At 35.9% G+C, this 19225-nt stretch overlaps 1 protein-coding gene and 1 pseudogene across 6 annotated transcripts in view; one reads left to right on the forward strand and one right to left on the reverse strand.

The window, feature by feature from the left end:
* Positions 1-19225, forward strand: part of KANSL1L (KAT8 regulatory NSL complex subunit 1 like) — a 137168-nt gene that overhangs the window by 27659 nt on the left and 90284 nt on the right. For all 6 annotated transcript variants that reach the window (XM_028112223.2, XM_028112227.2, XM_028112226.2 and 3 more), the window contains exon 3: positions 11343-11484. In XM_028112223.2, the coding sequence (XP_027968024.1) occupies positions 11343-11484 (142 nt within the window). The remainder of the gene's footprint in view (positions 1-11342; positions 11485-19225) is intronic.
* On the reverse strand, positions 8368-8821 carry LOC114215991 (large ribosomal subunit protein uL24 pseudogene; annotated as a pseudogene).

Below are 19225 nucleotides of genomic sequence, written 5' to 3' on the forward strand. Positions count from 1 at the left end.
CACTGTTTTCTATTTGTTGCCCTTGTTCTTTGCGCCTATTTTTGTCTTCCACACTTTTTCTGACTTTTGGGTTTTAACTGAACATTTTATGATTCCACTTTTTTTCCTTTCTTAGAATATCAATTATACTTTTTAAAAAACTTTTTTTAGTGGTAATGCACCTGGGTGTTGCAGTTGGTTAAGCATCCGACTCTTGAGTTCGGCACAGGAGCCCTATGTCAGCTCCACACTCAGTGGGGAGTCTGCTTAAGATTCTCTCCCTCCTCCCTCTCCCTCTCCCCCTGCTCACATGCGCATATGCGCTCTCTCTCAAATTAATAAATCTTAAAAAAATGCCCTCTTTTTAGTGGTTACATTTATAGTTAATCCAAGTTTTCTTTCAAATAACCCTGTAGGTACCTTATAATGACAAAATAATCCTAATTCTTTCCTCTCATTTTTTGTATCACTTCTGTTATTCCTTTCACTCATACATAGCATATATAGGCATATATAAGCATACACATATGCATGAGCACATTCATAATCTATTAAATTGTTGCTATTACTGTTTTGAACAGGTTTGTTACCTGTTAGATCCATTAAGTGTAAGAAAAATAAAAGTATTTTATCTTCACTTATTCTCCAGTGTTTTTTCTCTCTTTATGTAGATCTGTTTCTGACCTGTGTAATTTTCTTTTTCTTTCTGAAAAACTTCTTTTAACATTTGGTATGTAGGCGAATGATGTCAGTATAATGACAAATTTGATGTGGGTTTTTTTTCAACCACTTCAAACACGTTAATGTTTTGGAATGATCAGGGGCAAGCCTTTCACAACTAAAGAGAAATCCTTAGTGGTATAAGAAAAATGCCAAAAATTTTGTAAAAGTACCTTCCTATAGTGCAGTAAGTTGCTAGTTTATTGGCTTAAAATATTCTATGTTAAAAGATCTGAAGAAGTTGCAAGTTGCTTTGCAGAAGTTGTGAAGATAGTTCCCTTGTGTTTAAAAGAAATTATTGATGAAGAAGGCTATCTCTAGATGATATTTTTAATTTCTATTAAACTGGTCTCAGGGTACCTGGGTGGCTCAATCGTTAAACGTCTGCCTTCGGCTCAGGTCATGATCCCAGGGTCCTGGGATCGAGCCCCAGGTTGGGCTCCCTGCTCAGCGAGAAGCCTGCCTCTCCCTCTCCCACTCCCCCTGCTTGTGTTCCCTCTCTCGCTGTGCCTCTCTCTGTCAAATAAATAAATAAAATCTTTAAAAAAAAAACTGGTCTCTATTAGAAGTGAATGTCTTTAAGGACCCACATCAAAAGAAGTATGAGCTCCAGGATATGAAACTTTAAAGGGTGGACTGACTTATTCTTGATACAAAACTGCACTAATATTTTTATAAGGATTGTTATTTTGTTAGAACTCAGATTTTAAAATTCCATTGATTTTGAGTTGTCTGGCTCTAATTCTGTTTTCTCCATAAGTTCAGCTATTTTTATTTTCCCGAACAGAAATATCTGTACTCAATTATAGTTTTGTGGTACTCACTTTGAGTAACGAGGGTAGTCTGATCATTTTTTATCTCATTTCTTTTCAGTGCCCATCATAGTAGCTTGCAAGACGATCACTAGCCCGTTTTGTGCAAAAGAAAGATGTGCTTCTTCTTCTGGGCAGATTGAGATTTGTAGTTGCAGGTTTAAAATGTAGAATTCTTTTTTTTTTTTTTTAAAGATTTTATTTATTTATTTGACAGAGAGAGACACAGTGAGAGAGGGAACACAAGTGGGAGGAGTGGGAGAGGGAGAAGCAGGCTTCCCGCTGAGCAGGGAGCCCGATGCGGGGCTCGATCCCAGGACCCTGGGATCATGACCCGAGCCGAAGGCAGATGCTTAACAACTGAGCCACCTAGGCGCCCCTAGAATGTTGCCCTTGCCTGCACTGTTGAAATTCATTTACCAGTTGTTCATCTGGTTTTAACACACAAACATTTTTTAATGTCAAGACCAGAGGTTGCATGCATTAGTTTGGCTCACATCTGATTGTCAGGGACCTGGTGACATACTCACAACTAATTGCTGGTGAGACTGGGAAATATGAGCTACCATGAGCTCGGCTAAAACTGAATGGGTTCTTTTATCAAAAAAGAGGAGACTAGATAATGAGGGAAAATAAGCAGTCTGTTCAGTTTGCCTCTTTGGCCACCCAAATAGCCATACACTCCCTTCTCATAGAGAAAACACATCCATTCCTCAAGGATGACAATTCAAAGTCGTATTCAATAGGTGGAGTAATGTCCTTTCAGTCAGGTCTCGATATCGTTCATTATGATGTGGTGACCTATAAATGAATAGACAGGTTTTCCAACCCTCTTAACCTCTTGTTTCTTGTATGTATACATAGACATAGCAGTAAAGACAGGAAAGCTACAATAAAAACTCCCACTGGGGAAAAAAATGAGATACACATGAAGAGGTCCTAACAGTAATTAGTGAGACATCTTTTTCTGGAAGTGCAGCAAGGTCTTGGTAGAATCCTAATTTGGCTTTGTCCTTTGTCCTCCATAGTCTCTTGACTTTACTCTTCGGGAATTATTCCTTATCTATTATCCTTTGAGTTTATATCTGCAATGAATGTTGGAGAGTGTACCCTGAAGTGGAGGCTGTACTGCATTTTCCCTTTGCTTCCTGTTAGTGCAGATTTGGGCTTCCCAGGTAGAGGATGTTAGGTTTGTGGTATTTTTTGCTACTAGAGTTCCCTCAAAAATGTGGATTTCCATTCTGTTTGCCTCTAGTCAGTTATATGTGAAAACATCACAGCTAAAGATCTCATTTGTTCATAGTTGTTGAGCCTACAGGCTAGTTAATTTACTATTTTCCTCAGACCATCCAACTCTCCTGCATTTGATGACTGCTACCTTGAGACCACCTAAAACAGTACATTTGGGTGGGAATTAATCTTAACTTTTGCTCCTAGGTTTGTTCTCAATTGTGTGGCTTAGAACTCTTAAGAGAGATTCTTGAAATAACATTTTTTGTTGCCGGTTATGGAGAAGCAGTTAGTTGGTTTTTGCATTCCTTTAAGGCCCCATATGGGTTAGTTAAAATGTCATTTATTTCCTTTATTTATATGTCCCTAGCTGTCAATGTTTGATGTTATGCAAGGTTTTTTATTTTATTTATTTTCTTTAAAGATTTATTAATTTTAGAGAGAGAGTGCGAGCAGGAGAAGGGGCAAAGAAAAAGAAGCAGACTCCACACTAAGTGCAGAGTCTGTCATGGAGCTCGATCCCACAACTCTGAGATATTGACCTGAGCCAATATCAAGAGTCCCACCCTTAAACGACCGAGCCACTTAAGTGCCCCTGTTATGCAAGGGTTTAAAAAGCATAGTTAACATAGTTAAATGTAGTATTCATATAGTCTTTTACCTGTTCAAGAATAAGGTTTTGGTTTTGGTTTTTGGTGTTTTTTTGTTGTTGTTTTTTGTTTGTTTGTTTTTTTCTACTAAAGGATAATGGAATCTTTCAACAAATGGTTCAGGAACTCAATACCGCCCCACCCCCCAGGAATCTGAATTCTTATCTCACACATACACAGAAATTATCTTTGAATTGGATTATAGATCTAAAAGCCAAAACTCTGAAACTCCTTGAACTTTTAGACTCATGAATAAAATATGACTTTGTGTTAGGCAAAGATCTCTTAGGACATAAAAATATCCATAAAAGGAAAGTTTGATAAATTGGGCTTCATCGAGATTAGAATCTTTTTTGCTCAAAAGACACCATTAGGAAAATGAAAGGCAAGCTATAGACTGGGAATTACAAATATTTCAAATACACATAGTCTGACACAGGCCTTATATCAATAAAAAGATAACCCAATTAAATATGAGCCAAAGATTTGAACAGATAATTAAAGGAAGTCATAATCCCTTGGGAAGCATAGGAAGCATGTAAAAATACCCTCTACATCAGGAATTGGAAAACTGAGGTCCATGTACCAAGGCTGGCCCATTGCCTGTTACTTTCTTTTTTAAAAAATTTTTATTTATTTATTTTTAAAGATTTTATTTATTTGTGAGAGAGAGAGAGAGAGAGAGAGCACATGAGGGGGGGGTCAGAGGGAGAAGCAGACTCCCCTTGAGCAGGGAGCCCGATGCGGGACTCGATCCCAGGACTCTAGGATCATGACCTGAGCTGAAGGCAGTCGTTTAACCAACTGAGCCACCCAGGCGCCCCAATTTTTATTTTTTTTAATTGAAGTATAGTTGATGAACAATGTTACATTAGTTTCAGGTGTACAACATAGTGGTTCCACAATTTTATACATTATGCAGTGCTCACCATTGGTAAGTGTTGTTACCATCTGTCACCATACAAAGTTATTACAATATTATTGACTATATTCCCTATGTTGTACCCTTTTTTATGATTCGTTTATTTTAGAACTGGAAATTTGTACTCTTAATCCCCTTAACCTATTCTCCCCATCCCTCCAGCCTCCTCCGCTCTGGCAACCACCAGTTTGTTCTCTGTATTAGTCTGTTTCTGTTTTTGTTTGTTAACTTCTTTTTTAGATTCTACATATAAGTGAAATCATATGGTATCTGCCTTTCTCTACCTGACTTATTTCACTTAGTATAATACCCTCTAGCTCTATCTGTGTTTTCAAAATGGCAAGATTTTGTTCTTTTTTATGGCTGAGTAATATTCCTCCGTGTGTGTGTGTGTGTGTGTGTGTGTGTGTGTGTGTGACAGTGACATATTTATTCACCTATCAGTGGACACTTAGATTGCTTCCTTATCTTGGCTATTGTAAATAATGCTATAGTAAATATAGGGGTGCGTATATCTTTTTGATTTAGTGTTTTTATTTTCTTTGGTAAATACCTGGCAGTGGAACTACTGGATCATTCAATTTTTAATTTTTTGAAGAACCTCCATACTATTTTTCATTGTGGCTGCACCAGTTTACATTCTTACCAACAGTGCATGAGAGTTTCCTTTTCTCCATATTCTCACCAACATTTATTCTTGTCTTTTTGATACTAGCCATTCTGACTGGTGAGAGGTGGTATCTCATTGTGGTTTTGATTTGCATTTCCCTTATGATTAGTGATATTGAGCATCTTTTCATATATCTGTTGACTATTTGTATGGCTTCTTTGAAAAAAATGTCTATTGAGGTCCTTTGCCCATTTTTAAATCTGATTATTAGTTTCTTGGTATTGAGTTTTATGAATTCCTTATATATTTTGAACATTAACCCCTTTTCAGTTGTATCATTTGCAAATATCCTCTCCCATTTGGTAGGTTGCCTTTTTGTTTTGTTGATGGTTTCCTTTATTATGCAAAAGTTCTTAGTTTGATGTAGTCCCAATGCAATATTTGCTTTTGTCACCTTTACCTGAGGAAACATATCCAGAAAAATGTTAAGTCCAGTGACCAAGAGATTACTGGCTGTGTTTTCTTTTAAGAATTTTATGTTTTCAGGTCTTATATTTAAGTTTTTAATCCATTTTGAGTTTATTTTTGTGTGTGATGTAAGAAAATGGTCCAGTTTGGGGCACCTGGGTGGCTCAGTCGTTAAGTGTCTGCCTTTGGCTCTGGTCATGATCCTAGGGTCCTGGGATCGAGCCTCGCATCAGGCTCCCTGCTTAGCGGGAAGCCTGCTTCTCCTTCTCTCAGTCCCCCTGCTTCTGTTCCCTCTCTCGCTGTGTCTCTGTCAAATAAATAAATAAAATCTTAAAAAAAAATTGTCCAGTTTCATTCTATTGCCTGTAGCTGTATAGTTTCCCCAATACCATTTATTAAAGAGACTGTCTTTTCCCCATTGTAAATTCTTGCTTCTTTTGTCATAGATTAATTGATCATATATGCACGGGTTTATTTCTGGACCCTATTCTGTCCTGTTGAGTTATGTGTCTATTTTTGTGCCAAAACCATGCTTTTTTGATTTCTATTGCTTTATAGTATAGGTTGAAATCTGGGATTGTGATCCTCCAGCTTTATTCTTTGTTCTCAAAATTACCCTTTGCCTGTTTTTGTAAACAATTTACAAAACACTGTCACACCCATTCGTTTATGGCTGCTCTCATGCTATAATGGCAGAGTTGGGTAGTTATTTTAAAGAGACCAGGTTGGCCACGAAGCCTAAAATATTTACCGTCTGCCTCTTTACAGAAAATATTTGCTAAACCCTAGTCCGAAGGAATCAAATTCCAGGGAAAGGTAAGCTCTTTCTAGGTGAGCAAATACCAGTAGTGAAGTTTGGCTCAGTTTAATGTAATTAAGGACAAACCTTATATTTTTCTTTTCTTTTTTTTTTTTAAAGATTTTATTTATTTATTTGACAGAGACACAGCGAGAGGGAACACAAGCAGGGGGAGTGGGAGAGGGAGAAGCAGGCTCCCCGCTGAGCAGGGAGCCTGATGCAGTGCTCCATCCCAGGACCCTGGGACCATACCTGAGCCACCCAGGCACACCCAAACCTTATATTTTTCTTGGGCTTTCCTTGGGATTGTCATTTTTCACAAGTGGATCTTCTTTTTTGATTTTTTTTATAATAGTTGATTCATTATTACTAGTAAGTTAATCTTTATATTAAAGGCAAAATTAATATGTCTCTTTAATCTTGGTGTTTTAAGATGTAATATTAGAAAGCTCTATCTTATTTTGGGAACTGTATTTCAGGGTTAAAGCAGGGATGTAGGTTCATGATGTTGACCAGAAGTTAGTATCAAAAGAAATTGTGCTTAAAATTAACCACTTGATCTAAATAGCCTGTACTTACTTTATTCAGCAAGTTAAGTGGTGACTACAAACAAGCAAGGATGTGGACTGACAGAATATGCAAACAGATTTTATTCAGTCCTATTAAAATATAGGATAAGGTATCCTTTACAGAAAATTCATTTCAAATATTACAAAGCCCTCGGATTACTTAGTTTATTTAAATCTAATCTGATATTACTTTTTTTCCCTGTGATAGTATAATTTAATGTACTATATGAACATGAAAATCATTTTTGTGGACAATTTCACTATCAGAATATTTTTACTAGAAGTACAATAAGATGAGCTCCATAACTTTTTTTTGTTTTGTTTTTTAGCTAATCATGAGGTTTGACCATCAAGCAAAATTGCATATTATAGGGCAAGTTTTCAACTGGAACAGAAGTTAATGAAAGAATGTTTAAGATCATCTTTGATTTCCCCATACTTATTCCCACACCATACTTCTGCCAAGTCCTTTCAGCTTTAAAGTGAACCTTGAACCCATCCTCTTCATCTCTTCTTTAACTTACCCTCCCTTCTTAGTTCATGCCATTTTCATTTTTTCTTATTCAGCGTTTTAGTCAGATTGGGCTCTAGAGTAACAAATTAACCTTCTAATCTCAGTGGTTTAACGAGCCAAGGTTTGCTGTGGCTTACATAAAAGCCAGTGTGGTTTGGGCTGTGATCCCCACACATCTTGTAGCTACACTGTCTGCACTAGTGGCTTTGCAGGTTGTCTGATGGACTGGAAATGACTAGGTCACTTTTGCTCACAACCCATTGGTCAGAATTAGTCACATAGCTCCAACCTCAGTGCAAGGAAGGCTGGGAAATACAGGATAGCACATGACATATTTGGAGATCACAGTTATCTGTACCACACACAGATTACTCTGTTTGCATCCTAATTGATTTCCTTATTTCTTCTTATATCCCACTATAATGCTTTCTCTACCTAGTAGCCAGAGTGCTTGGGAAAAAATTTTTTGTTAATGTCTTGATAATAACTTCCTTTTTGGGACACCTGGGTGGCTCATTTGGTTGGGCGGCTGCCTTCGGCTCAGGTCCTGATCCCGGGGTCCTGGGATTGAGCCCCCAGTCGGGCTCCTTGCTCAGCGGGGAGCCTGCTTCTCCCTCTCCCTCTGCCTGCCTGCCGCTCCCCCTACTTATGCTCTCTCTCTCTGTGAAATAAATGATTGGAATCTTTAAAAAAATAAAGACTTCCTTTTTGCATAAAATCCAACACTTTACCATTAACCTGTACAACTGCTATGTGCCATGGCCCTTGCCTTTATCACTAATTTCATGATTGGCAGTTAGTGTTATTAAATATTATCTATGAAGAATGGATATTACTATTTTAATAGTTTTTCATTTTAACAGTATTTATTTCTTTATTTAAAGATTTTATTTATTTGAGAGAGAGAATGCGTGCACAGGGGTGAGTGGGGGCAGAGGGAGCAGGAGAAGCAGACCCATTGCTGAGCAGGGAGCCCAACACAGGGCTTGATCCTAGGACCCTGGGATCATGACCTGAGCCGAAAGCAGATGCTTCACCAGCTGAGCCACCCAACCACTTAACAGTTTTTATTTAAAGTTGTATATAAGATTACTTTATTCCTGCATCTTCTCAATTGTTTCTTCCTTGTATTTGCCCTTTTCCTTTCCTACTTGGTGAGATTTGGCTGTACGTTCAAGGATCTTTTTGTAGTCTTTGTCCAGTTTTAGTTTAGTGATAACCACCTTGCTAGGGTGAGTGCCCACTTGGACAGTTGTGCCGTTTGCCTTCTTCTTATACTTATTCAATGTAGATGACATATTTCTTCCTGTAAACCTGGACGACTTTGCCCATTTGCTGACCTTTGTAGTGTCCTCACACAGCCTTTACTTCATCCTTTTGGGTGGATCAAATATTGTATTTCTGTCTCAGCGTTTTGGGAAGAGGGGAAGACATAATCTTCCTGCAAATGTGGGAAGATGCATTGAAATGCCTCTTGGTCCTGTCAGAAGTCACAAAGGGATTGAACTTCATTTTGGCTGCTGGCACTTCAACAGTGGCCACAGAAGGGAAGAGCTCATATTATTTTTTTGAAGTTTATTTATGTAATCTCTACACCCATCGTGCACCTTGAACTCAAAACCTGAGATCAAGAGTTGCATGCTCCTCTGACTGAGCTGGCCAGGTGCCCCTCCATTTTAATATTATTTTGAATAGACATTCTCTTCTATCATTTTCATAACTATGAAAATATGATTTAAAACTGTGTCAAATTTAAAAAGCACAATAATGACTATAAACTGAATACATAGTAATACTAAGAGAATTCTTAACTTGTATGAAGGTCTCCTCAATCATATTGTGTGCAATTAGAATCTTAACAAAAGTATCTCTTGGGGTACCTGGGTGGCTCAGTTGGTTATGCGTCTGCCTTCACCTCGGATCATGATCCTAGGGTCCTGGGATCAAGTCCCACATGGGGCTCCCTGCTCAGGTAGTCTGCTTCTCCCTCTCCCTCTGCTGCCCCCCACCCTGCTCATGCTCTCTCAAATGGATAAATAATATATTAAAACAAACAAACAAACAAAAATAGCTCTTAGGGACATTGATTTAATGTAAAATCCTATTACAATGAATATATTCTATATAGTAAAGTTATAGTAATTTATTCTGTTTCTCTAACAAGTGATCTTTTATTTTTGTAAGTTTTTATTTAAATTCCAGTTAGTTAACATACAGTGTATTAGTTATTTCAGATGTGCAGTTTAGTGATTCAGCACAATAGCCAGTGCTCATCACAACAAATGATCTTTTATTTTTTTATTTTTATTTATTTTATTTAAAAAACAATATTTTTAAGTAATCTCCACACCCAATGTGGGGCTCAAACTCACAACCTCAAGATCAAGAATCACATGCTTTATCAACTGAGCCAGCCAGGCACCCCAGTAAATTACCTTTTAGGATAAGTTTTCTCTAGCTAAAGTTTGTATGGGAGACATTCAATTATGGTTAAATGTGTAAAATTAATAAACTTTTTATTAAGAACAGTTTTAGGTTCATAGCAAAATTAAGCAGAAAATGCAGAGTTCCCATATACCCCCTTCACTGATAGAACCTCCCCCACTATCAATATACTGCATACTAGAGTAGTGCATTTGTAACAATCTATGAACCTACATTGACAAATTGTTATCACTTAAAGTGCATGCTTTAGGTGAGGATTCACTCTTGGTGTTGTACATTCTATGGGTTTTGACAGTAAATGTAATTTTTAGACAAGTTTTTCATAAAGTTTGTGTTCTGCCATTAAGTATTTATTGGTTTTCATTTATACCTTCAGTTTCTGTCATATTTTCTTTTGTAATCTGAAGCTCTTAATTAGTTATTCCAAATAACTGTTTTCTAGTTGGAATGGTTAGAATATTTTCATAAAGTAATTAATTTGTAATCTCACAAACTATGGATTAGAGTGGTACCCTTGCCAAAAGATAGAGGAGTAGGGTTCAACCCTTATTTTCAAATATGCATGACAGAAAAGTCTTTATTTAAATTCTTTCTATCTTTGGGCTGTGAATCCTGGGAATCCGGTTTTTTTTTTTAATTTTTTTTTTTATTATTATTTTTTAACTTGTCAGAGAGAGAGAGCACAAGCAGGGGGAGTGGCAGGCAGAAGGAGAAGCAGATTCCCTGCTGAGCAAGGATTCCCTATGTGGGACTCGACCCCAGGACCCTGGGATCTTGATCTGAGCCAAAGGCTCTAGACGCTTAACGACTGAGCCGCCTAGGCATCACCTCCCCTTTTTTTTTTTTGAAGATTTTATTTATTTATTTGAGAGAGAGGGAGAGAGAGCACGAGCAAGGCAGAGGGACAGGCTGGCTCCCCGATGATCAGGAGCCTGATGCGGGGCTTGATCCCAGGATTCCAGGATTACTACCTGAGCCGAAGGCAGACTTGTAACAAACTGAGCCACCCAGGCGCCCCTGGAAATCAGGTTTTAACAAGCTGTTTATCTTAATAAACATTTCAAGACATACATTTGGTATACTTCTTTGAAAGGTAGAGCACTCATATATTCGATATTTTTTGACAATATTTTTAAATTGATTTTAGGGATTTAATTAGCTAACAGTGACTACTGTTTTAACAAATGAAAATTTGCATATAATAAAATTGAGTATTCTGGTTTATTACATAGATTTAGATCTAGCACAGTTCAAATGACTTACCCAATACTTCTTACATATAGAAGCTTCATGTAACAGTTTTTACGTGGAGTTAGTAGTATCATTCCTGTTTCTTTGCTGGCCCACTCCTATTTCAGCCCTTGTACATATTAATAAAATGTTAAGTAGCAGAGGAGATTATTACTGGATACGTAACAATAAAAACAAGTGTTTATCCGTTAGAAAGATAAGGAAGTTAAATGTTTTTCTTTGATAAGAGTTGATATCAGATTCTTCTTTCATATAATTAGATGTTGTATAAAGGAATTAGGATTATATGACAGGAGTCAAGGAATTTATTAAGTAGTCTGTGAAAACTTGATTGCCTTTGTTCTTTGACTAACAATGTTTGTCTCGTTCACAGTGACTGTAGTACTGAATGGAAGTGGCTTGTAGACAGAGCTAGAGTTGGCAGCAGATGGACGTGGCTTCAAGCCCAGATTTCAGAGCTCGAATACAAAATCCAACAACTAACGGATGTTCACAGGCAGATTCGTGCATCCAAGGTATTGTTTGTATTCTTGTATTTTTTAAAAAATTATTACAGTTTTAGTTTCTCATCTCTCCACACAAAGTAATTGTTACAAGGCTTTATAAAAATGTAGTTAATATTAACATTTTTTATATATCAATTGCTGTAAATTGAAGCTGTCATTGTAATGTCTTTGTATTTATTATAAGGTCATTTTATCATACTTGAGTTCAGAGCTTCTTCATTGGATTCCAATTAATAGAAATTAGGTACCCTTTTATAAACTTCTACTTCGATGGCATTTATTTTAACATATGTGAGAAATTCTGAGTGTATTTTATTGAATCCCCTTAGAGGTTTTGTTTTAAGAAAAATTATAAACACATAAAAAGCTCTAGAAAGCAATATAATGAACACCTTTGTTTCCACCTCCAAATTTATCAAGTGTTAAATTTTTACTATTTGGGTTTACGTTTTAGAGTAATAAAGCATTATCTGTACAGTTGAGGCACTTATATAATCCTTCCTGATCCCATTCTCTTTCTGCATGCCACTGTAGCCACTATTTTGATTCTAGCATGTTTTGATATTTATTATATTTATGTATGTTTTTATACTCTTGGCACATAGATAGATGTCTGTCTGTGTCTACAACTAGTATTTATTTTTCCATGATTTTACAGTCTGTATTAATGACATATACACTACAAACTCTTTTGTGACTTCCTTGTTTTTGCTCAGCATAAATTTTATAGGTCCTGTATGTTATTTAATTGTATGAATGAGATGGAATTGTATGAATACAATGCAATGTTTATCTCTTCTCTTTTCTACTGGTAGACATACACTGTTTAGTTTTATGCTAGTAAAAACAATACTGTAATGACTATCTTTTTTGTGTTTCTTTGTGAACTGTGGAGATTATTTTTTTTTAATTGGAGTATAATTTTTTTTTAATTAAATAGGCTCCATGCCCCACGTGGGGCCTGAACTCATGACCCTGAGATCAAGAGTTGTTTGCTCTACCCACTAAGCCAGGCAGGCGCCCCATGGAGGGTTCTTGGTATATGCCTAAAAGTGGAAATGATGGATCTTAGGCCTGGCTGTCTTCAGCTTTCCTATACTTACTGATGTGATTGGATAGTTAATATTCCCATTGGCAGTGCATGAGAACTCCTGTTTTTCCACATTCTTGCCAACATTTCATAATTTTTGACCTTTTAATTTTCCAGTGTAATGAGTATGAAGTATTATTTTATTATTGTTTTAATTTAATTGTTCCTTAGTATTGAGAATTGGGCCTCAGCATAATTGATCACCAAATGTTTTTTGCCTAAGAATTAACTACCTTTTATATTCACTGTTTTTGGTGGGGTGGGGAAAAGGCTATGGCTGGTGGAGATGTGTGTCTGTGAATTCTTTTTAAATTTTGGAGACTATTCTTGGTTAGTTATAAATGTTACAAATCTCTCATGTTGTAGCTTGCCTTTTCATTATCTTAGTATATGTAACAGAAAAGAATGCATGTTCTTTATGTGTTCAGTATAGAATTCTTTGTTTATTAGATTTGTTGACTTTATTATATATATCTGTTATATGTTTATACCTCTAGATCTTTCCATTTATGATATACATTTGTTAAAATTTCCCCCATCATGAATTTTTCAGTTTTTTTCTGGTAATTCTGTTAGTTTTTGCTAATTACTTTTTGAAGGATTGCCCTTTAATAGATACAAATTTTTTATTCTAGGTATTTCTTTTTATAAACTAAATAGCTAGATTAAAAAATCACCGCTGATTATTTTTTATTTGCCCTTATTCTCCTCTCTTTGTATTTATGTCTTTTTTTTTTTTAAGATTTTATTTATTTATTTGACAGAGAGAGCACAAACGGGGAGCGGCAGAGGGGGAGGGAGAAGCAGGCTCCCCGCTGAGCAGGGAGCCCGATGTGGGGCTCAGTCCCAGGACCCTGGGATTGTGACCTGAGCTGAAGTCAGATGCTTAACAAACTGAGCCACCCAGACACCACATAAGGCTTGTTTTTTTACCTCTCTTGTTGGATTGGTAGAATTTGCTTCGTTCTTTTCCCTCTGCTGGTTTAGTAGCTATTCATTATAGTTTTATTCTTTGTTACTCCTAACTTTTAATATACTTCTTAATTAAAAGTAATCCTAACAATGACTAAAAAGTACTCAGTATTTCTATACTCTTTTTTACTTAAAACATGGATTCTAATACTTTCTAACTACTCATTGAATAGATCTACTACAATCTAGTTCCTTTTTTTATAGTCAATAATTATATTTCTAACTAATTTTATTAAAAATGTGCTTACTGGGACGCCTGGGTGGCTCAGTCATACATCTTCCTTTGGCTCAGGTCATGATCCTGGGGTCCTGGGATCTAGCCCTGCATCCAGGCTCCCTGCTCAGCAGGGAGTCTGCTTCTCTCTCTCTCTCTCTCTCTCCCCCTCTTTCCCTCCCCACCGCTCGTTCTCTCTTTCTCAAATAAATATATAAAATCTTTAAAAAAAAAATGTGCTTACTGTTCTTGTGTTCTACCTATAAAGTTAGTTTACAGGTTAAGCTGCTATAACAAAGAAACTCCCAAATATTGCTGCTTTATTAAGGTACATAACACTTCAAAAGTGAGGGAGTGAATACAGGCTGGTGGAGCAACTGGTTTTTTTCTCTTCTGCTGCTTTGTTGTCCTCTAGGGTAATTGTTGACTGCACTATTAAACAGGGTTGTAGTCATTCCCTCATTCCGGCCCCTGGGAAAGGGAGAAAAGTGTAACATAGTTTGTCTTTAGGTGGGATGGGAGGTGACTTGGAAATTGTACTACTTTGTGTCACACTCATTGACCCAAATTTAGGCACATATCTGCAGGAAGGAGAGGTGAATAATACAGCCTTACAATGAGAAGTTGTATGCATAGCTAGAACTCCAGTAGGAGTGGAGTTTTGTTGTAAAAAGAAGAGGAAAGTGGGTATTGGGAAGTTTGCAGTCTCCTCTACACTACCTTTTCTCTCTTGGTTTACATTTTGCTGAAATACATTTTTTAGTAGTTTATGTCTCAAAATACCTTTATTTTACCCTCACTCTTCAGTGATACTTTAGGTCAATATAAAATTCTAATTTGATGGTTATTTTGCCTTTTAAAGATCCTATTTCATTGTTTTGTTTAATACTGATGAGCAGTCTACTGTCAGTAGAATTGCTTTCCCTTTGTAAGTACTTTGTCTTTTCTATCTGGTAACTTAAAAAATTATTTTTGTTTATTTGATGTTCTACATTTTTTTACTAATAGGTCTAATTATGGATTTATCTTTATTTTGTTTATCTTGTTCTCAGAAGACGTATTTTTAGCAATTCACTGAATTTTGACAAATATATGGTTGTGTAAACATCACCACTATCTCTCTTCTTATTTACCTGCTGTTTCTATAGAAGGAAAAAAGTGCTTATTTTATAGGAAAGTTGATAAAAATAAGCTTTCTCACACACTGACTTAAAAGTTCTATCAGATACTCATATTGAGATGCTCTAAAAAGTTGAAAGTAAGAGTTTTTGGAGAAGGCAGGTTTATAGGAAGGTAGAGGTTTGGAATTATTCAGTAGAAATGGCAGTTAAAAAGTTATGTTATTATATTGTAGCAGTTTTTAAATAAAATTCATTTATCTCTCGTTCCTGTCTTATTTTCTGCCTTCCCTCCTCCTTTCCTTCACTCTTTCCCATTTTTCCTTTCACATATAGTTGTTAGCATAATATGTGCTTAAGGTATACAGTGGTGAACAAAACCCACAGAGTTGCTACATTTTTAGGGCTTAAGTCAAATGGGAGTGAAAGTAAGCAAATGATTACACAAATAAATATTGTTTTAATTCCAACCAGAATTAAACCGGAAATTTAACATGGGATTTTCCTAGGTTAAAGACATACTGTTTCCCCCAAATTATAGGCTGTTTGCTTGGAACTCAAAGTACATTTTCCTTTTGAAGCAATACTATAAAGAGTTCTCATTACAATCCCATGAAATACTATTTAATTTAAATATTGCTAAAGATCTTTTTGTAACTTTGTTTTTATGAAAAAGTATATTCTACATCATGAAACTGGACATAATGGAGATAATATTCTAAGGTTGATGGTGATTGGTCTGAAAAGAAAAAGCTGAGAAGGAAAGGAATCAGAGTTCATAATCATATGGTTATCCATGTGGTTAGCCCAACATTACCTAGGATCTGCACATAAATAAAGATAAGTTTTAGGCACAGTTATGAGTTTATATTCTGGTAGGGGAGATAGACCATGTAAATTATTAATTGTAATATAATGAAATAGGTGCAATGATAACATGTTTTTAATAAGATATAGAAGTGGCATAGAGAGAATACATAACTTATTTTAGGGGTTAGCAGGTCAGAGAAGACATCAGTAAAAGAGGTGATGCCTCAGTATAATTTTGGAAGATAAATAATAGTTTGTTGATGAACCAATGGAACTGGAAAAGGGCATTCCTTGAAGGTTTGAAGACATGAAACAACATAATATGTTTTGGGAATGACAAAGTAGAATGGTATTCAAAGGAGTGGAAAGTATGAGTTTTGTAAGGATGGGGAGAGGAAACTAGGAAGGAATGAATTGTAGAATTTGGTGGTGATGTCTGTAGGAAGGTGGATAGAAGGATAGACATAAAACCTTAGGTTTACCTGTTCTGTCTGTTGGATTTGAGGGAACTCTGTTCAAGAATAATTTCCTGATGGAAGTAGTTACTGTTTCTCATTTTTAACTGTCTTCAGTGAAGCCTTTAGTTGTAGTGATTTCCTAGTTCTTTCAGGATCACCAGGTAATTTCTCCTCTCTGATCATTTACTTTAAAGGATATAATATCACAGTGTTTTTAATAGTACACTTCTCAAAACAAGTCAAGTTTAAAACAATTTGGAAATTTCCAGGAAAGTGGATTCCTAGTTAAATTGATGACTAAGTTTTATATTGAATCTACACAGTCTGCTTTGTATTTTATGACTTGTGTGTTCTAAACACTGCGATATACTTTTTTAAAACATTTTAAAAATTTTGTATGTTTATATAACATCTGGGGAATAAATTATTTTTAGGAAAGAAATCTAAACTTCCCAGTAATAATTTATATGGCCTTACATTTTTCTTGGTTCAGGCTAGATGTGTATCTGGACCTCTGTTTTCTTAAGAATCACATTATGTTTACTTTATGGAAAATGTCATTACAGTATTTCTTTATTTTAGTAGTTTCTCCTTACATTTCTTGGGAATTAATCACGATGTTTAATTGCTTATTTATGTGCAGTTTAGTTGAACTACTATACCGAAGAGAGAAAATAGCACTTTCTTTTCTCTTCTAGCTTCTTGAGTTATTGTAATTAAAAAATTGAGAAGTGTAGTTAATGTTATCTTGAATGACCTTTCTATTTAACTTATCTTGAAAGTTAAAAAAAAATCCTTTCTTCTCAGTTAAATTAGAGATACGGGAAAGGGAAAGAGATTGAGAGATGTTCTTTTGTAAATATCCTGTTTAAATAAGTGCTACTTGGTAACACTGGTCAGGAAACACTGAGTCGATCTACTAGTAGATCTACATGTTTTGGGTTTTTAAGCTGTCATTTGCTCCTTCTATGACATATTGGGGTCGTCTAACTTTTGCTAAAATTTTTAGAGAAAAGAAAACCCATGTTAACAACATTCCTTCCTTGTTCTTCCAACGCTTTGCCAACACATTACAACTTCGATGTTTCTCCTTTTCTTTGCTTCAGTTTTCACTAAGAAAATATAGCCTCTTGTCACTTTCAGAAAAATATTAAAATAGTTGTTTTTGATTGAGAAGCTGGCTATCCTATATTAAATGGTTTCTCTTTTAGATTTCTTTTGTTACCTTGTGATAGGGTCTTCTACATTTCAAATTGTAATTTTGTGTATTTAAAATTTAAGATTTGATTCTTTTTTAAAAAAGATTTTATTTATTTACCAGAGAGAGAGAGGGAGTGTATGAGCACAAGCAGGGTGGGGGGTAGTGGCAGGCAGAAGGAGAAGCAGGCTCCCCACTGAGCAAGGAGCCTGTTCCAGGACCCTTGCATCATGACCTGAGCCAAAGGCAGACTCTTTTTTTTTTTTTTTAAGATTTGTTTATTTATTTTGAGAGAGAATGAGAGGGAGAGAGAGAGAGAGCACATGAGAGCTGGGAGGGTCAGAGGGAGAAGCAGGCTCCCCGCTGAGCAGGGAGCCCGATGCGGAACTCGATCCCGGGACTCCAGGATCATGACCTGAGCCGAAGGCAGTCGCTTAACCAACTGAGCCACCCAGGCGCCCCAAAGGCAGACTCTTAACTGACTGAGCCACCCAGGCGTCTTGCATTTAAATTTTTTAAAAAAATTAGCTTTGGTGACTTTATATAAATACTGAAGGTGTTGCTGAGGTAATTGTTTATTTTTTTATGCTGTGTCTTCTCTGTGAGGACCCTGGGAGTGGGGTAAGGATCTCTTTAGTGTTATTATCAGAAACAGTTGTCTTCTCTGGAGCAGTTGACTTGCTTTCATCTTATGCTAGAGTTTTCATTTGTCTCAGTTATTGAAACTCATCTTACTAAAAAATTTTCATGTCTTTGTTATTTACCTTGTTTATCTATGAATAGGCTATTCTTCCTGAGTTTTTTTTTTTAATTCAGCTTTATTCAGGTATGACTGACAAAATTGTAAGATGTTTAAGTGTACATCATGGTGACCCAACACACATATATTCTTTTCTTGATTTTTAAGAACTGAAACTGTCTCTGTAGTGTCTTTAAAGGGTTTAATCTTTTTCCCTTTTTACTCTATTCTTGGCCATTTGTGAGAGTTTAAGGAGAAAAAAAATAGATTATGAACTTGATTATGAATGTCTTCCTGGTTCCATTTTTAAAATACTACTTTTCATTGAACTAACTGTAGCAGGCCTCCTACTTCTAAAAAAGATAGTAGTCTAAAGGTTTGAAAATTGACCTTTTGAAATTCAGAATCAGTTTTTTGGTATGTACAAGATTATTAGGAAGGGTTATGAAACCAGGCTGAATTCATAGCAGCCTGGCCCATAAAATAAAATAATCAAACCAAATGGAATTATAGCTAAATTGATATGATGAAAACTTGTATTTATTTTGCAAGCAGATACTGTTGAAAAGTCTAGTGAGATACTTGTACACATTTTGAATGGACATTTCAGATACTTCCAAGAGCTTTTGAGATTGATGATATTATATCCATCAAGTCTACTTTAACTTTTTAAAAATATTTATTTGATAGAGAGCATAGGTGGGAGGGGCAGAGGGAGAAGAAGAAAGAGTCTTAAGCAGAGCAGGACATGGGACTTGATCTCATAACCCTGAGATCATGACCTGAGCCGAAACCAAGAGTCGTACGCTTAACGACTACGCCACCCAGATGCCCCAAGTCTACTTTAAGTTTTAAAATATCAAATGAAACAAAATTTTTTAAAAAATATATTTCTTTAGATTTCCTGACAGCCATATTTGTGCATTCTAGGAAAATAGTCATTGAGATGGAATCAACAGTTGGATCTCCTTCTTTTTGTAAAAGTTACTAGCACAGTTATAAGTGAAGGTTAAAATTATAACAACAATAACTTTTTTGTTACTTTTACCACACATCGGTGGTAATATATTACTACAAAATAATAATGTGTGTTTGATGCCATACCTGAATATGTTCATGCTAAAGTGATATATTCTCTAAATTATAGTGTA

Source organism: Eumetopias jubatus, unplaced genomic scaffold, assembly GCF_037043125.1.
Source record: "Eumetopias jubatus isolate StellerSeaLion01/CBP00866 unplaced genomic scaffold, mEumJub1_p1.0 scaffold_3, whole genome shotgun sequence".
In the NCBI taxonomy this organism is placed as follows: Eukaryota; Metazoa; Chordata; class Mammalia; order Carnivora; family Otariidae; genus Eumetopias; species Eumetopias jubatus.